Source organism: Struthio camelus, chromosome 2, assembly GCF_040807025.1.
Source record: "Struthio camelus isolate bStrCam1 chromosome 2, bStrCam1.hap1, whole genome shotgun sequence".
In the NCBI taxonomy this organism is placed as follows: domain Eukaryota; kingdom Metazoa; phylum Chordata; class Aves; order Struthioniformes; family Struthionidae; genus Struthio; species Struthio camelus.
In genome coordinates this window covers 101,207,833-101,224,961 of record NC_090943.1, presented here as the reverse complement: position 1 = coordinate 101,224,961, position 17,129 = coordinate 101,207,833, and the positions used below count along the sequence as shown (strand labels likewise).

The window sequence follows — 17,129 nt, the reverse complement described above, 5'->3', positions numbered from 1 at the left end:
CAGCGACAAAGTGTTGCTGCTTCAGCTGTCTCTTATATGCGGATCAGTTCACTTCTAGCTGTTGTAGAAGCTGTTCACGCTGTTCTTGTAGGGAAGAAAGAGCTGGTGAATTTATTTCTACCTGAATTAGGGCATCTTGTGACAGAAGCAAATGTTTGCTGCGCCCTGCGGCAGGAGGTAAGATTCACAGTAGGAAAAGAAAACAAAAATGTTTGCACGCGTAAGTGTGCATAAATAAAATAAAACAATGTGAAAAAATCTTACCGACTTATTTCCTTTCCTGTTCTGCCCCATCCTCTGTCGGGGCGGGGGGGGAAAAAAGGCTTTGAGGACTCTCAACTCTATACTAGACAGTGTACCGCGAGAGGAGAGAAAGAAGTTTCCTCTGTCCGAAGAGATGTGTTCACTCACGTAAGTGTTCCCCTGGCAGTGCTTGTTGCAGGGAAGACGGCATTTAGTTGTTAGAAGCAACCAGCTTTCCAGCTCTCCATGCTGGTAGTGTTTGCTCAGTTGGGCAGCAGAGTCTGATTGTGCAGGCATGGGCGAAGCCCTAGCCTTGCTGTTGTATTTCACACGTGATCGTTATCATGAAGCGTGTGTGCTCCTATCCAGTTTATTAATTAAAATTGTTTTAGTGTTTTGGGGTTTTTTTTTTCCCCCCTCACTTTAATTCATTGCATTATGTTGTTTCAGGAAAGATCTTGCAAGAAGTATTCTGGAGGTTGGTGGTAAGAAGTGCTCAGTGGTTATTTCTGTGAAGCTAGAGTTTTCTACTGTTATTTTACTTGCTTACTTGTTATAGAGGAATTATAATTTAAATAACTTTCTTTTAGATACTTGATTTCTCTAGGAGGAAAATCAGGGAGTCTAAACATTGTTAGATATAGCAATCTGTTGTTTGTGTTTAGTTTTAAGTGTTAATTAATAAAAAAACTCAACTGTGATATGAATAGAAAGTTAGTTATATCAGCTTTATGTATATGCCTTCTAAACTATGCTTGCTGTTAATCTTAAAGTAAAGACTGACTACTTGACCAGGATGGGGATAAACTACAGTCAATAGGGATTTATTGCCTCTTAAATTGCCTTTTTTATTTTTTATTTCTCCTAGCAGTAACACTCTCTGGATAGTTATTGTGGTACATGAAAAATGAGTTAATCGTAGTGACCTAGTTAACAGTGCTCTGCAACCTGTTGAATAAGGGGAAGTAGCTACGTGCCCTCTGACGGCTACAATAAACAGTTGGCTGTACCCTCCACTATAACGCAGTGTTATTTTCCTAGGTGAAATAGAAGGTAGCTGATTAATAAGATTTTTTGGTTTGTTTTTGAGAGTATATTAATAGTAACAATACCAACCCTCTGTTATGTTAGGGGGATATTTATTCCTTTCTTATGTTTATCATATAGACTATGACCTTCAGGTTGCTCTTTCAGAAGCACTTTGTAGGCTAATGACAAAAAAATGGAGAGATGACCTTGTTCACCACTGGTTTGAAGATAATTATCTTGCTGAAGCTTTCAAAGAGATCAAGGATAGAGAATTTGAGACGGTAAGGGTCTTTATTTTGAAAACAACATACTTGACAAGTCTGCATAGGGGCTAGTGTTGTTTGAGTTCAGCCAGGATGTCCTTGCAAGAAGTTCCTTCAGAAATGATGTTATAAATGCAAGAAGTTATCTGGAGGTTGTAGGGGGATTTTTTTTTTTTTTTTAACCTAGCAGACATAAAATGGCATATCATTAAAATAGCTCTTATTTCTAAGATGTTCTACTTCTAAAACATAAATATATATATATTTGTGATTTCTGTTTGAAGGCCTTTGGCATCTTACTGACTATTTAAAAGCTTATAACTGGAGTGGAAATGCATCTCCAGCAAAATAAGTGTTTCAAAGGAAATGTAAACTGATTTTTGATAAGTTGTTATTTGTCTTGAAGGACTGCAGAAAATTTCTTAATCAACTAAATGAAAGGCTTGGGGATGAAAGAAGGTAAGCTGTGAACCAAGAATCTAAATTAATGCTGTCATTACTGCAACCTCACAGAAAGAGAGGGAAAATTAGAGCTGTAGATTGACTTGGGTTGTACTCTGCAAAATGATTTATGTCATGTATGTGAATAATTTTTTTTAACTTTAGTGATGATTCTTTGAAAGTAAAATTAGTGAAAACAAGATATTGCTAAGTGACTAAAATGACATTTTCTATAAGCTTCTCTAAGCTTAGTTTGCCTCTAGGCAGTTGTTAAGTTTTTGAACAATAAAGTTAGTAACCTATACTCAGGATGTTAGCTTTCATAAATTCAGATTCTGACTGATGTTGAATGGATCATGTGCAAGTGTGCTTTTCTTCCAGAGTCTATTCATTTCCTTGCATATCTGCTTTTGCTGACATGAATGAGGTAATATTTCTTACCGTGGTGGCACATTCCCTACAGTGTTACCACTGTTAGTAAGGTTAACTTCTGTGTGGTGTATGGGTTCTTCTCCACCCCTCCACTTTTTTTTTTTTTTTAATAAAAGGACTTACTTTTTTTGAGTGCAAACTATGATTTTCTGTTCTAGTTTGAAAGTTTGTTTAGTTATGTCATCCAACTCCTAAATAACTGCTGTTGACTTTCCTTTTGTATCAGCCAGATGATTAGAAGCAGCCCTTCTCTTCATGGTAAAGGAAGAGATATCTTTTTAAAAGAAACAGGACAGGGGAACTCCGACTCCTCTGGAAGAGTTGCTCCCCGGCTGCCCGAGACAAAGATCTGCTTGGTGGTTACAGATTACTTTGTGTTTTCTGTTTTGTTTTTAAGTCAGCATTGTATTTGTGGCACTCTATTCCCGATAGTAGTTTCAAATCAAAACCACGTTGCTGAAGAGCTTTTATGGGAACTAGTTCCAGTGCTTCTGCTGATAAGAAGTGCTCAGAAATACAGAAGCCTTCGTAGAGTCTTCCCTGAACCAGGCGCATAAGCAGTTGCTTGAATTACTTCCTTCTTGTTGGCTGAAGTACAGTAACAGTCTGACCTGGCTGGTGTCGTTGGGTCCGTGGCAGGCTGGCAACTTGCAGTTTGATTCCCAGCTTTTATTTCTGCGTGGTGTGTGTAGGGCGACTTGTTCCAACTTCATGTTGCAAAGAAAATAGGGGATGATAGAGCGGTGTCCAAACGAGTTTGTTTTCTGGAAATGGCAGCGGTGGCTGTTGTGCTCCCTCAGGTGAAGAAGCCCTCGGACGAGAAGCTGGAGGAGTTCTGGATCGATTTCAACGCTGGGAGTCAGAGCGTGACTTTCTACGTAGACAGTAGTGAGGTGGGAGCAAAGCCCAGGTGGGCTTTGATTAGTCTGATGTGGCTGGTGCTAGCTCAACCCTTCTGTTGCGGTTATTTTGTTTTTTATAGGGTGCTCTGTGGGACTCTGTGAGGCTGTCGAAAGAAGCAGTCAGTAGTTACAGCCTGAAGGGTAAGACTGCGCAGCCGGTGCTACCCTCTGTCTGGCTCTAGTTTCACAAGATGCAACGAGCTGATTTCAAATCTCGCCATCACCAAAAGGAGCTCCGGCCACTTCCTTTCTCCCAGCTGTGTGCTTTTAATGTTTGCGTTGCACCAGCTGTGTTTGTTGGACCTTGTTGTGGGCTTGTTTAGCGCAATGCCCCCCCCCCCCCCCAAAAAAAAAAAAAAGGCAAAAGAGGATAGCCACCTGCTGAGTTAGCAAGGGGGAAATGCTTGGATCTGGTCATCGCCACAGTAGGTGTGGAGGGAAGGAGTGGGATTAAGGCCACTGGCAGCCCCAGAGGAAAGTGAAGGGGTGGCAGGAGCGAGAGAGCACCAGTGCCTTCGTTTAGCAACAGTAAGGTGTTAGGTTGGCTCAGCGTGAGAAACTGCAGCCTCTGTAGCCCCAAAGAAAGAGTCTGTCTTGTCTTCGACTGAACCTCGCAGTCTCCAGCAGGATCGGAGCTGCCAAGAGTAGCTGTTTCCTGAAGCCCTGAACTCCACAGCGTGACATCAGCTTGGGATTGTAGCTCCACAGACTTGTGCTAGTTCAGTTTTTTGCTATGCAGTATAAATCAGCATGCTAACGGAAATGGCACTGTTTTTGTAGTTACAAGTGAGTGATCTTAACCACTAGCTTTTTCTGTACCAATTTAGTATACAATTACGTTGAAAATAGGTTCATTGATGGCCTCTTACACTGGCTGAGCAGTGGCCACAGAGTAGTGCTAGTGAAGATCCATGCTAGCTGTTTCAGGCCCTGCAGAGATTTATTTTCCAGATGGTACCCTAGGAATGGCTTCAGTGCCCAAAAAGTAGGGCCAAAACAACAGTTGAATGTGTGCTGGGCTGGCAAAGCAATGAGTGCTTTTTGGATGTCATCAGGCTCCTGTGCGTGTAGGTGATTTTCTTCCATGTTGCATCCTGCAATGGTGATAGGTGACTCTTCCATGAGGAAGAAAGACTTGGTCATGTTGTAGAAAGCGCAGGAAATCTGTGTGCTACAGATTGCAACAGTGCTGTACTGGGGGGTCTGCAACCTGCTGTGGGTGGGACAGGTGGCAACCTTAAGGGCCCCCTTCATCAGGGCAAGTTGAGAGGTTAGTTTATGGAAGTGCTAGGAAATAGCATAATCTTCTAAACCTAATGAGGAAGAAATGGGTGACCAGTGTAACTGGAAATGCACAGGCAATATGTAAAAGATGTTGTCTTCAGGTTTAAAAACAAACCGAAACCCTACCTGAATGGTTTTGGGATAATAGAGTGAATGCCTTGCTCTAAAACAGATTTAACTGCTTTTTTTTTTTTTTTTTAATGCAGAGGAAGGTGGGGAAAAGATTGTTAAAATTTACATGAAGATTCCTGCTATTCTCAACAAAAATGAAGCAACAAAGATCAAAATATCCTTCAGTGCTGAGTTTGAAATCTTAGATGTAGTCAGAAAAGTCCTGGGAGATGAAAAAATGATGGTAAGCTCTTGGTACACGTTTTTCTTTCATAAACTATTTTTTACTTAAAACACACTGTCAAAACCAGTGCTTTTTCTCCAAGTATTACATTGTACTAGATGAGCAAATTGAGGCAAACGAATGGAAAAACAAAAGGAAAGCTGCTTATGCATTTTTATTTTTTTAATAGTAATTCATCCACAATCCGTGGGATTTGCAGAAAAACTTGCATGAGAATAGTCACAGCTAATTTATCCTTGCAGGAGCAGAGAGATTTCCAAATAGTTAACCACTGGCTACAAATAATCAGATGCTAGTTAAGAGCTGTTAGTTATGTTAGTAAGTAGCTGACTTTATTGAATAAAAGATTCTACTCTTTTAAGGTCGTTTTCACATTGGATTAATTCACATCAACAGATAAATGTGGCTGAAGAGGAGCCCGTCCGTGCTGGGGAGCAAGCCAGGCAGACTGATGCAGGTGACACTTTTTTTTAAATATGGAATTTAGCTTGATCACATTTAAAATGAGTCTTCACTCTCACTCAATAGCTTGCCATTAGCCACACTTAGAAAAGGGAGGTAAAACCAAACGAGTAGCCCTCCCCCCTCAAGACCACCCCTTGGTCTTCTGCTATTCCCATCTTGTGAGCTTGTTAACTGCCTTTAGTGGTGGGTGCTGAGCCCCTCCATCCTGGGGGAGAGGAGGGTGGCCGTTAGCTGAAGGGTTGCACAGGCAAGGAGTCACTCTCACGAAGGCTAGGATCAGCGGGCTGCTGGCCAACCTGGCAAAGCAAACCTCGGTTGCTGACTGCTCTCTGAAGTACGAAGAGCATGTGATAGTGTTTCTCCACCTACGGTTGCTGTAGGGGCGTCCTCCTGCGGCTCTCCTCCCCCTTTCTTGCCCCCTATGTTGCTCTTGGTGTGGGGGTGCTGCGGGGATGCTCGTGGGAGGCTTCTAGAGGGAGATGATGCTCTGCTCTGATGCACCCGTGAAAGCAGCAGCATCGTGAAGAGCGCTAGTCCTCTGACGCACCAGTGCTTGTGTCTTGGCGCTTACTGTGCTTCCCCTGAGGAACAGTTGTGTCTGGAGTGACGCGGCTGGTACCGAGGCTTCCTGCAGGGAAGTGATTTTGTTGCTTCTTGACCACATGCTCGGCGAGTGGATGTGTGAGATACTGGGACTAGAGCATGCTAAGCTAGCTGAACTGCTGGAGAGCTCTGGTGCCACGGCCGAAGTGGAAGCGGAGGAGCCAAACGTCCATCCACAGTCCGTCCGTGTGGACAGGGCAACGAATGGCCACAAAACTGTGCTTCGGAGGATCTGTGGTAGTGGCACAAGGGTCTCAAAGGGGAGAACTGCCTCCCTCGGCAGCCTCCCCTGCTGGCTGCCCTCCTGCTGACTGGAGGGATTGGACACACTGAATTGTTTGTGAGGAGATCATATGGTACTGTCCTTTCCTGTGCTGCCTGTGATAGTCTCCTACAGGATGTTATCCTCTAGTATCTTTTGGCTGAATTTAGTTTGTACTACTGCAGGCAGGTAACGTAATCCAGTGTGTAGATGGCGTGACAGACTTGGAGCCTGGTTTAATCTGAATATGATGGATGTTGAGGGAACATGAAGTCTGAAAGGTACAATGTGATGCTTGTGCCTTATGCAAAAGAAGGTCCAAGTCCAGCGATAGGGGAAGACAAAGTAGTTTCTTCTTCCTTTTCCCTCTAACCTGTTTTGAGCGCCCTATCAAGGTTGCGATCCACAGTTTGAGGAAAAGCTCCTTTGAATCAAAGGCAAGCAAGAGACAGAATCAAAATTTATCTTAAAAGGGAAACGTTTCTTTAGCTCAATTTCAGTATCAAGCTATTGGGGAGGTGACTTACTTTTGTGTAGCGGTATCTTCTGTTTGAAATCTGGTATATTTTCTTGTTAGAAAATAGAATTTTACTTCAGACAGTGGTGAGCGTATATTAGTGTGATGTCTGCAGTCAATGTGAACAAGGACGTAATGATGTAGAATTCTATGGCTCCTTAATACACGCTGACGGCAAACGTTTAAAATGTGACTGTATTTTAGTGTAGATAAACCTTTGGTGTAACTTGCTTAAGAGATCTTTCTGTGTTTTCTAAGGCAATGAGCTCAACTTTTTTTTTTTTTTCTCCACTGCTACTATCCACCATCTTGGATAACGAAGTACAAGTTGAAGAGCACTTATTAGGTAGCATGCTTTCTACGTCCATGATGGAAGCAAACTTTTGCTTTTCTTTTACTTATAGTAGATTTCAGATTACTCTGGGAGAATATTAGGGTAGATTGTAGGTTGAGCGAGGTGACCTCCAGAGGTCCCTTGCAACCCCAACTATTCTGTGATTCTGTGTAATACCCTAAACAGTTATTAAATTTTTTTCTAGCCTTCAATGTCTGAGAGAGTACCTTGTTCAGTAGTTCTTTCATTCCCCCAAATTATTACCCAAAACAAGCTGTAATGGAGGTCCTCCAGATGCTCAGGAGGATGTCCTTCTGGAAGCTCGGGAGAAAGTAAGAAAGGGAGAAGCTCTGCTTCTTCAGCATCTGTGAAGCACACGCGGAGGTACAAGACTGCATTACTACTCAGAGCAGTCCCGCAGCACAAAGGGTGGAAGGTCATACGTTTCCAGTGAAACATGTTTTGCACTGCCTAGCTGATATTCAATCCAGTGAACCAGAAATGGTGGAAGGTCCCACTGGTCCTTTGCTTTAGTCAGACATAAATGACTGTTTTATGCTTTCCTGAGCAAAGAGTTGAGATAGCAACAGGATGATAAATGTATACATCTTCACACACTATGAGGGACTTTCAATGGGTAGGGTCAAGATGCCATTTACTTAGCATTACAATTCTGCACTGGGTAATTTGGAGATGTTTCATGTTTTTGTTTAATAAAACATGATCATGAGAAGTTTGTCCCTATTAAGTCATATTGTTATGCCTTTATGTATGTACTTAAGAAAAGAAAGGTCTGGATGTTCAGTTACAGCAAAAATATTCTCATTAAGGTTGTTGTTCTGCAGTAATACCGGAGTCCAGTAATCTACAGAGGAAGAAAAATCCTTCCAGCTCTGAAAACACAGACTCCCTCTCAGACATCCTAGACTCTCGGCACAGAGAGCAGTTAGCTGACACCGTAACAGTAAGTGTTTCGTGTATGGTGAAATAAAGTCTTTGTACCCATTTTCCCCTCTAGTCTGCTTTTTTCAATAGGTGTAGTTAAAACTTCTTTTAAAAAATTAATTTGTACCCAGGTCTGACAACATCTTCCTCTCAATCAGTGGGAAGTCGGCTTCCTAGATACTTGCTTCCAGTGCTGCAATTTCACAAAGCAGTTTTAAAAAGGAAAAAAAGTTGTACTTTGGTGCGATGCTTTTAGTGTGAAGCATTCTCTTTTTAGTGAGATTTTATAAAAATATAAAAAGTTTCAGGGGTGTGTGTGTCTGTGTGCATATCTGTGTATGCATATATAAATATATATATATACATATAGCTAATGAAAGATTTGTGGTCCAGCTGCTGCCACAGGCTAGCACTGAAAATCTCTCTTCAAGTTCTTAAACTTTTTTTTTATTGATTACATGCATGCTCTGTTTATGATTTCATGTCTCCAAGCAGAAAACGGTTAACTCCAGTGTCACCATGATTACAGTGAGCCAGCAGACTGACATGGAGGATGCTAACCCAGGCCCAGGTCAGGCCCGGCTCCTTTCGGTTCCTGAAGTCTGACCCACTTAAGTGTTATTTGGGTGATGCTCTGCGAAGGCTCTGCTTTTGTGGGCCTTCCAAAGAGAATAGACAAAGAATTTAATAGTACCTCCAGAGGGTGAAGCTGTAGTTTCCTTGCCTCCCTCAGCAAAACAATCCAAAACTCCATCTCCAAGGACAAAAGCTAAGCCTAGGTAAGTGTCTTGAAGACAAAGAGTTGCAACTCTTTCCACCCCCTCTTCTCTGTCAGGGTTTTAATGCATGTGACTTCTAGGATTACCCTATCAATTATTAAATTAAAAAAAAAAATCAATTTTGCCACACTGACTTGCAGGGTGGTTTGTCTGGTGTTACAGCACTTCAGAGTTACAGAACAGTCATGCTTGGTTACTGGCTTGGCTGCTAGCTTGGTGTGACCTTTCCTTCTCATCTGTGACTTATTTCAAACAAAAGATGAACATGCACCTCTATTACAGAGTCTAACTTCAGCAGTGTACTCGGAGCTCCCCAGATATGTAGCTGTTCAAAAATGACAGTCACGATTTTTGTGTAGCATCATGTGAATATGGGTCCGCCTTGGCATTATACCTTTCTTCAGAGCTAGGCAGGATGGCAGTTCTTTTGGTTAACAAGTTGGGCTAGCGTAGAGCTACTTGTTAGATTTCTACTTTATGTACCTCTTAAATTGCCAGTCTGATGCTAGTAGGCTTATCAGTGCAAGTTCTTTTCCTCTTAATACTTCATAAACTGCCTGTCTGGATTTTGAATGAAAGGCCCTTAATCCTGTGTTCCTCTAATGTGTCTGGTTGTCCCCAGTGAGAAGCCCCTAGAAGAAGAGCCCGTAGAGGAATCGACACCGAAGGTGCGTGTGTCTCGGGGCCGCCCAAGGGAAGGGGTCTGGTGCAGGGATTAGGCACTCTCGTGGAGTTGCAGGAGTCATCTGGGCTGGGTTGACCCAGTCCTGCAAGTGAGCAGTGTCCTGAGCCCGTGTGATGTGGTACCTGGTGTAATGTGCTGTTTGGCCCTGGGATCGTGCTGCACAGGCAATGACTGTCTCCTGCAGCCTAACTATGCCAAAGCTGGCAATTCAAGCACCGCTGAATTTGGTCAGTATATAACCTGCCTATGCTCGGGATACAGGAATACAGTGCGTAAGTAACCAGCCTGGCTCTGTGCAGGACAGGCTTGTGTGTTGCAAGATTTTAGGTGCAATGTCCAAGAGCGAAGAGTTGCTTTCTAAAACGAAGCAGATCTTGGAAATGTGCAACCACGTTTACTCAGTTTTTCAACCTGAGCCCTGATCCTCTCAGGTCAGATCTCTGTACTCCTGGCACAGGAGCTTGCAACCTGGGTAAACTAACCACAAGTAACAGAAAGACATCTGTAGCTGCATTTCTCTCTTTAGACTGCTTGAACACTTGGAAATCTCTGAAATCTCTGTCCAAATACAAAAATAATCTGTGCAGAATACAAGAGAAAATAAACTCCTGAATTTAACAATGAATTTAATTTCATGAATGAGGTAGATACTCAGCTTATCTGTGAACCTGGATTTTAGACTTATGTCTTGGTTTACATTTCCAAGTACTATGTTTAGATTTTTTTTTCGCCCCTAGACTTACCGTTCAAAGGCTGCATAACCAGTGCTCACTGCATAATTAATTCAATGCTTTTAAGTTACATTTCCTCCGTATCCTTCCCTCTCCCCTCATTTTACCTCCAGGACTCCCACACTTCCTGGTAGGAAAGAGCTACAGGAAATAGTTATAGCCAGGTGGTTGTTGTGATTAAAAGACCAGATGTTTCCCAATATTCCTTATCTCTGCTTTTAGCATGATGCTTTTAGGAATAATGTTACTTAGCATATCATAGTTTGAGATCCTGGAACTCCTTTCTCCTTTTGAAGGATGATGCCTGGGAAAAGAGAAATAGAAAATCAAGTTTGGTCAAGCAGAAGACTGAAGCCAGGTATGATACATAAGGCTTGAGCACGTATTGGGTTTGGTGCGCCATGCAATTTTTAGACTATTTCTAGCACTATTGGCGGGAGGGAGAGGAAAAAAGTGCTTCTGGTATGAACTTTATCAAAGCAACAAGCAGCCAGCTATAGAGTTGCATTTAGACAGTTCACAGCTCATCTCTCGTGGGACGTTTGGATCCCCACTGCAATTAAGACTTGAGGAGAAGCTAATTCTGATCTGCCAAAAATGCCCTTACCTTTGTAATGCTATGCCCTGTTAGCCTTTCTATTTTCCTTGATCCTCTGGAGGATGAGGGGACTGTGGCCATGCAGAGCTATGAGTAGCAGTTTGATTTGTGGGTATCTAAGCTGTTCTGATACTGCCTCAGCTCTTTGGTGTCCCACGACCTAGACTTCCAGGATGGACTCTTTCTCTATCTGCTGCCCTCCCCTACCCCCATCCAGCGGTCTGCTCACACTTTAAAGTTGGTGGCACTGTGGGCAGAGGCGCTCCAGAGTTTTGGAGTGATTTACGCTCTCCTTGGTCCTGGAAGCTTGTCCTGGCCCTGCATGTTGCACCCTCCTCCTGTGCACTCTCTACACTCTTTGCCAGCAAAGCTGTGTGTGCAACTTAACTTATCCTGCTGAGAAGGAAAGCAAATGGCCCCTACACCAAAGACTGCAGCTGTCCCAGTTGCTTGCAGCGGTCCGAAGCAACTTTGCCTGTTAGGGGTACCTGGACCGTGCTGCAGCATCAGCAAGGGAAGGATAGCAGTGGCATCTTCCAGACATGGCCATCATCTTGCAACCCGTGACCTTCTTGGACACTCTGATTTTTGGGAGATGGGTCTCTGGCGGCAGCTCATGCAATGTGGTCTTTAATCTGAAGCTGGACAAACATAGAAAAAAATATTAAAGCTCAATTTTACCTCCCACTTTTCAAGGGAGTTGTTTTAAGAAGGTAAGAAATCCATTGCTACTTGCCATGGACAGAAATAATAGTACTTGCTTTCCAAAGGTTGCATTCTGGATGTGATCTTGCAAGATGCAGCCATATCTGGTAGGGATAAAGCTCTGAAATGTTTCAGTGTTTTCCTGGGTGTCCTAGTTTAGTCTACTGCCTCTTTTTTTTAAAAAAAAAAAAAGTTTAGATGACTTTTTGTTTTTTGTATTGGTCGTGGACGAGAATGGAAGAATTCATGTACAACGTCGTCGCTATAAGTTCTATGTCTTCAGATCAAATAGCTCATACAGCACAGCGATTGTAGAACAGGAGTGGCAGAGTAGAAGTTAGAGATGGAGAAGGATGTCTTAGCTCAATCATTCTGCTCCCTCTAGTGTTTCATCTAAAAATGTGTATTTCTCTTTTCCTTTAGGAAGCTTTAAAAGAAAGGGAGTCTGATTCTTAATATTTCCTCTACTAGGAAGAAAAGGAAAGTCTAAATTATGCTGAGCACTAATTTTTAACTTTTAAAAAATAGTTGAGATTTAGAGAAAGAAATTGGGATAATCTTTATTTTAAATTTTGAAAGGCGGGGAAACAAAATCTGAATGCATACAGAGAAGTGATTAGAGAGCAACCATTGAATGCTAGAATTTTCAAAAGTAAATTAAATTATTTTTTTTCTTTTAAATATTTCTGAAGTCATTTTTCAGTGCATTCATGATTCCTACCTACCACATACTGTTATTACTGATTTGTCTGCTACATAGTCATACATAAGCTGACTTGCTTATGTCTTTTGAAAGTTTATCTGAAAATAAAAAAAAATACGGTTGAAATAAGGTGTGAGAATGAAGTAAGACAATAACGGAGACTGAGTAGGAAAGCGACAAGTATTTGTTTAGGATGCTGTTTTTTCAGCTCAAGTTTTAGGCATATAAAATCTTTAAGTGTTTGCTGTATAACAGGGTTTATACATGCTAAAAGTAGTATCCTCCCCACCCCACCCAGTGCTCTCAGTGAAGTTCTATAGCTTGATTGTTCATGATGGTATGCCACTGTCTCTTGTACCTTGCCTTGCAGGAGCGATTTCTATGACTTTGAAAACTCGGACTCTGCAAGCCATGAAAAGGTAAAGTTGAGGCAGAACTTGTCAGGAGCCTGCTAAGGTCCCACATCAGCAGCTGACAGTGGTAACTTGGAGCAGGTTGTATCGCTTACTGCAGAAATGCAATAAGGGTGGACGTGCTGCTGTAACAAAAGTCACAGATAACTGGCAATCCAAGGTTCTTGTTTATTTCTGTAAGGTGTATGGAAATGTTTTGCCCCCAAAATTGTTGATAACTTCTTGAATTTTGTCATGGCTGTGGTATGATAAAGCTAGTTGCAATAGGCATTTGAGCTGTTGCTCAGATGAGGCTGTGGGATGTCTTTGCAATGGAAGGCCAGCATCTGTTCTCATTTTACTGAATACTGAAAGAGCTGTGCTGAGTGCCTTCCATGTTGTGCTAAAAGAGAGGACCCAAAATCTGTTTCCAGCAACACTTTATGTTGGGAACCTCTGTTTAAAGTCAGTTGTCACATATGTTTTGTTTTTAATTCTGCTTGACTGATGTTTGCAGATTGTTAGAGAATCAAACAAAAATTTGCAGTTGTGCCTGCTCTGAAACTCTGACCAGTGCAGCCTTTCCCAGGAGGCAGAAAACTGGTTTGTAAGGTGGCTCTGCCATATAAACCCTTCAGCTTCCAGCCCCTTCCCTGGGCAATCGGTGCTTCCTATTAACCAGGAGATGGTGGGTGCTGAACTGGACATCCCAAATTTCTGTCAAAAAGCTGGGCATCGCCTGCTCCTCAGTACTGCCACGGGGTGTCAGCATAAAAACCTGCTTCGTGGCATGCTTAGCAGTGTTTAAATAGCCCTGTCCAAAATCTGTCTAGGTGTTGCATGGTATATTTATAGTGCACTAGCACTAGTGTTGTTATCGCTGCTTAAATGAGGTTTCCCCTGAGCATTATTCATAAAGGGGAAAGAGAAATAGCACTACTTGAGAACACAAATGTTTGTCAATTATCACTTACGATGCTGTTTCAATCAACAAATCCCTTACAATTAAAAGGGGAATCTCCATGCTGGACTGCTTGTAGTCCGCTCCTCTGTAGCCCTCCCGAGTGAGTCCTCGGGCATTTTAGTTTTGTAGATTACTTTGTAGGGTACTTAAACTTTAAGACAAGTTGTGCTTCTGTTTTAGGTCGCTGAAGCCAAAGGAAAGATCCTTGGACAGAAGTCGTCCTCACAAAATCAGAGGTATAGACTTGTACACACACCACTTAGGCTCTGTTGACCTGAATTAAGAATTCATTGCATTAGTTAAATTATTTTAAGTTAGGATTAAGAGGGCTATGTGACGCTTCTAATAAAATAGTTCTTGGCTTAGCTGTCACAGTAGCTGCGCATGTTATCAGTACTAAAATTGTATCTGAGAATGCGAGAGTCACTAGAAAGAAAAATGACTTCTGTCTAGTCTGACAGTAAAGACCTGACTTCAAAAAAATGCCTACACCTATAAATATATGTATGTGCACCTATACAACTGATTTTGAGCATTTTTTCAAAAGCCAATACCCTGCCTTTCCTTTGCCATCTCTGGTTACGATAAAGCTGCCAGGGAATTGCCACTTTGAAGTAGGTAGCCTGATTGTTGTTGTTGTTGCTAAACTTCGGGTATTCCTGGGTTGTTACTTTCAAAAACCAACCAAAGAAGAAAAACTTGGCTAATTACTGCACATTAATAATTTGGCTATCCTGCTGATCTGTCGAAGACCCCTTCTACCGCTATTTGGCTGCGTCTCTTCTATACGACTGTCATATATTTTTACACCTTCTATGCTGCTGCGATGAATTATCGGACCTCCCTCTAGTCCAACTCATGTCTTTATGGGTTCCTTAGCAGGAGTCAGGAAACAGAAAACAAGACTCGGGACTCCAGCAAGCTCGAGAGAAGGCGGGTAGGTCATGCGTGCTTTACCGTCCCTAGAGCACGCGGCGGCCGTGCGTGCGGGTGAGGACGTGCTGGTTACGCCCTCGAATAAGCCTGAAGTTTAGGCTTATTCAGCGCGGGCTTGTATCTCTGCTAGCCACTGCTCCCTGCTGAGCTGAAAACGTGTTTTTTGTGCGTCCCCGGACCTGCGTGCTGGCGAGTGGTGGGGAGGGTGAGGAGCAGCTGCACCTCCTCCAGCCCTGGCAAGTGCGCGTTGAAGGCATCGGTGTGCGAACCGGCCACGCGCGTTCAGCGCTAGGCAAAAGCCCCCTCGGAGGGAGCGGGATGGCAGTAGGCAAGTGACATTTAAAACAAGCCAGGAGCCGTCTGAAGCATCCGTCCCCGTTCCCGAGTCTGAAAACAGGCTACTTGCTGCCACTAAAAGTAATGCACGGGGTGCACTGAGGCTGTCAGAGCAGTAAGTGAATGTCTGATTTCTTTTTTTTCTAGCTGAGCTGTTGGCTGCAGCTCAGACGTTTTAGGGTTTTTTTTTCCCCTCCCGCTTCCCTCTCCTTACCCCCCCGCCCCAACCCCTGCTGAAAGCTCTTTAATCCAGAGCAGAAGGGAGGGGGACATGAGGAAGGAAGACACTAAACATCCCACTGGCAAAGGGCAGGTGCCCATCTCTTACTGTTTTTTACGCTGCTGATTTGACAGTTAACAGTTTAGTTGCTGTTTTGGCAGGTTTTGCAGCTTAAAATACTTTAGGTATTGCACTGTGGGGAGGAAGAAAGGGGATAATTTGCTAGTAAACAAGGGGAAAGGGCTGGGGGGCTTCCTGGGTGGAAGGTGGGAGCCAACTGACTGAGCAGGGCTCACTGCTAATAGTGTCTTTAGTCTGATTACAGGAAACATCTTTTCTCTGAAAGTAACAGTGAAAATGCAAGCACTGGTCCGAGTGAGAAAAGCTGGATCCTTGACTCTCAGAAAAGATCGTTGCCAAGATCTCTTGATTACACCCGAAAAAGGCCCAGGGTCAGAAGTAAACTAAAAGGTAGGTTTAGTCTGCTGTTAGTGCTTTGCTGTGCGCAACATACTGTGTGATGAGAGGGTGACAGGGCAGATAAAGAAATAGCTGCTGATGGGTTTTGTGTGGCTCGAGGAGGAGGGTTGGGGGATCCCCAATCCCAGTGGGATGGGCCGAGCCACAGCCACCTCCCTTCACTTTCTCATCCCTCCTGAAACCTAGCTGGCACGGCAAATACGTCTTCAGCAGCTGCTCAATGCACAGACCAAGGCTGCCCACTTCCCTTTTATGCTCCGACAGATGCTCATCCTGCCAGCGGTCTGAAAACTCAGCTGCGGTAAAGCGCGAGAGCATCCCTTGCTCAGAGCCAGCAGGCAGCGAACCTCCCCGACAGCTGTGCTCTGCAGCTGCCGGGGCCTCTGAATTTGAGCTAAGTTGCCCTAAGAAGAGTTGGGATCTCTCTCCGCCTCATGTGGAGGATGAGCCTCGCTGTTGGTCCCTGCTGGGAGTAAAAAGCTAAAGAAAAGTGAGGGAGAAATTATGCTTTATACCATAAAGAAGTTTTTCTCAGGTTTAGGTGGAACTTCCTGTTGGTCAGTTTCTGCCCGTTGCCTCTTGTCCTGTCGCTGGGCACCACGGAGAAGAAGCTGGCCCCATCCTCTTGACACCCCTCCCCGCCCCCCCTTTCAGATACTTGTACACGTTGATCAGATCCCCTCTCAGTCTTCTCTTCTCCAGGCTGAACAGGCCCAGCTCCCTCAGCCTTTCCTCATAGGAGAGATGCTCCAGTCCCCTCATCATCTTTGTAGCCCTCCGCTGGACTCTCTCCAGTGGTGCCATGTCTCTCTTGTACTGGGGAGCCCAGAAGTGGACACGTTCTGCAAGAGTTTGCTTTTGCTCCTGTGTCAGCCCACGCTTCCCAGCTGAGGCTTAGGCACTATCAAAATGAGCTTGCCATACTTGCATTTTTTGGGGGACCTGCTTTGGATGCAGTGAGTCTAAGTATTGCTCAGTTCTGCACCACTTGGGAGCTTTGTAAGAATGAATTGTTGGAGCTCTGCACAAATGTTGTGAAGTTTATTCTTGTAAATGCACAGAAAATCCAATTTAAAATTAAGTTACTCTTAGCCATGGTGCAAACTTCTAAGTGGAAAAGACACACAATTACGTTGTCAGTAACCAGGAAAACTTTTCTCCTTGCAGTGCTTCCAGTGTCTTCTGCAAGTAGTGGCAGTGATTACCAGACAAAGAAAGTAAGGACCTGTAATGTTTACTGTGCTTTAGAATTCAAAGCATTGCATATGCAAAACACATGTACAACTTAATTGAAATTAAATAAATTGGTGTTATCTGTCTTCTCAAATGTTTTAACCAACTAAATGTTTCTGAGAATGTACTGGTCCTCTAGAGGTTGGAGAAATAAGGAGATCTTAGCAGAAGATGGGGAATTTTATAGAAACAACCATACGTGAGCTCTACACAAATTATTCTTAAACTATTATTATGTTTCTGTGTGACATATTGGGCAGGAACTGGCATGTCTGGTGTGACTTCTGCTTTA

General features: G+C 43.3%; 1 protein-coding gene across 1 annotated transcript in view; it reads left to right on the top strand.

The window, feature by feature from the left end:
* Positions 1-17,129, top strand: part of SYCP2L (synaptonemal complex protein 2 like) — a 34,584-nt gene that overhangs the window by 2,449 nt on the left and 15,006 nt on the right. The window contains exons 3-22 of the mRNA XM_068931860.1: positions 92-177; positions 323-411; positions 694-728; positions 1,411-1,553; positions 1,942-1,994; positions 2,358-2,403; positions 3,209-3,301; positions 3,391-3,451; positions 4,801-4,949; positions 5,346-5,406; positions 7,976-8,094; positions 8,571-8,646; positions 8,809-8,854; positions 9,477-9,522; positions 10,567-10,628; positions 12,647-12,695; positions 13,813-13,868; positions 14,512-14,569; positions 15,439-15,595; positions 16,772-16,821. Coding sequence (XP_068787961.1) covers positions 92-177; positions 323-411; positions 694-728; positions 1,411-1,553; positions 1,942-1,994; positions 2,358-2,403; positions 3,209-3,301; positions 3,391-3,451; positions 4,801-4,949; positions 5,346-5,406; positions 7,976-8,094; positions 8,571-8,646; positions 8,809-8,854; positions 9,477-9,522; positions 10,567-10,628; positions 12,647-12,695; positions 13,813-13,868; positions 14,512-14,569; positions 15,439-15,595; positions 16,772-16,821 — 1,535 coding nt within the window. The remainder of the gene's footprint in view (positions 1-91; positions 178-322; positions 412-693; positions 729-1,410; positions 1,554-1,941; positions 1,995-2,357; positions 2,404-3,208; positions 3,302-3,390; positions 3,452-4,800; positions 4,950-5,345; positions 5,407-7,975; positions 8,095-8,570; positions 8,647-8,808; positions 8,855-9,476; positions 9,523-10,566; positions 10,629-12,646; positions 12,696-13,812; positions 13,869-14,511; positions 14,570-15,438; positions 15,596-16,771; positions 16,822-17,129) is intronic.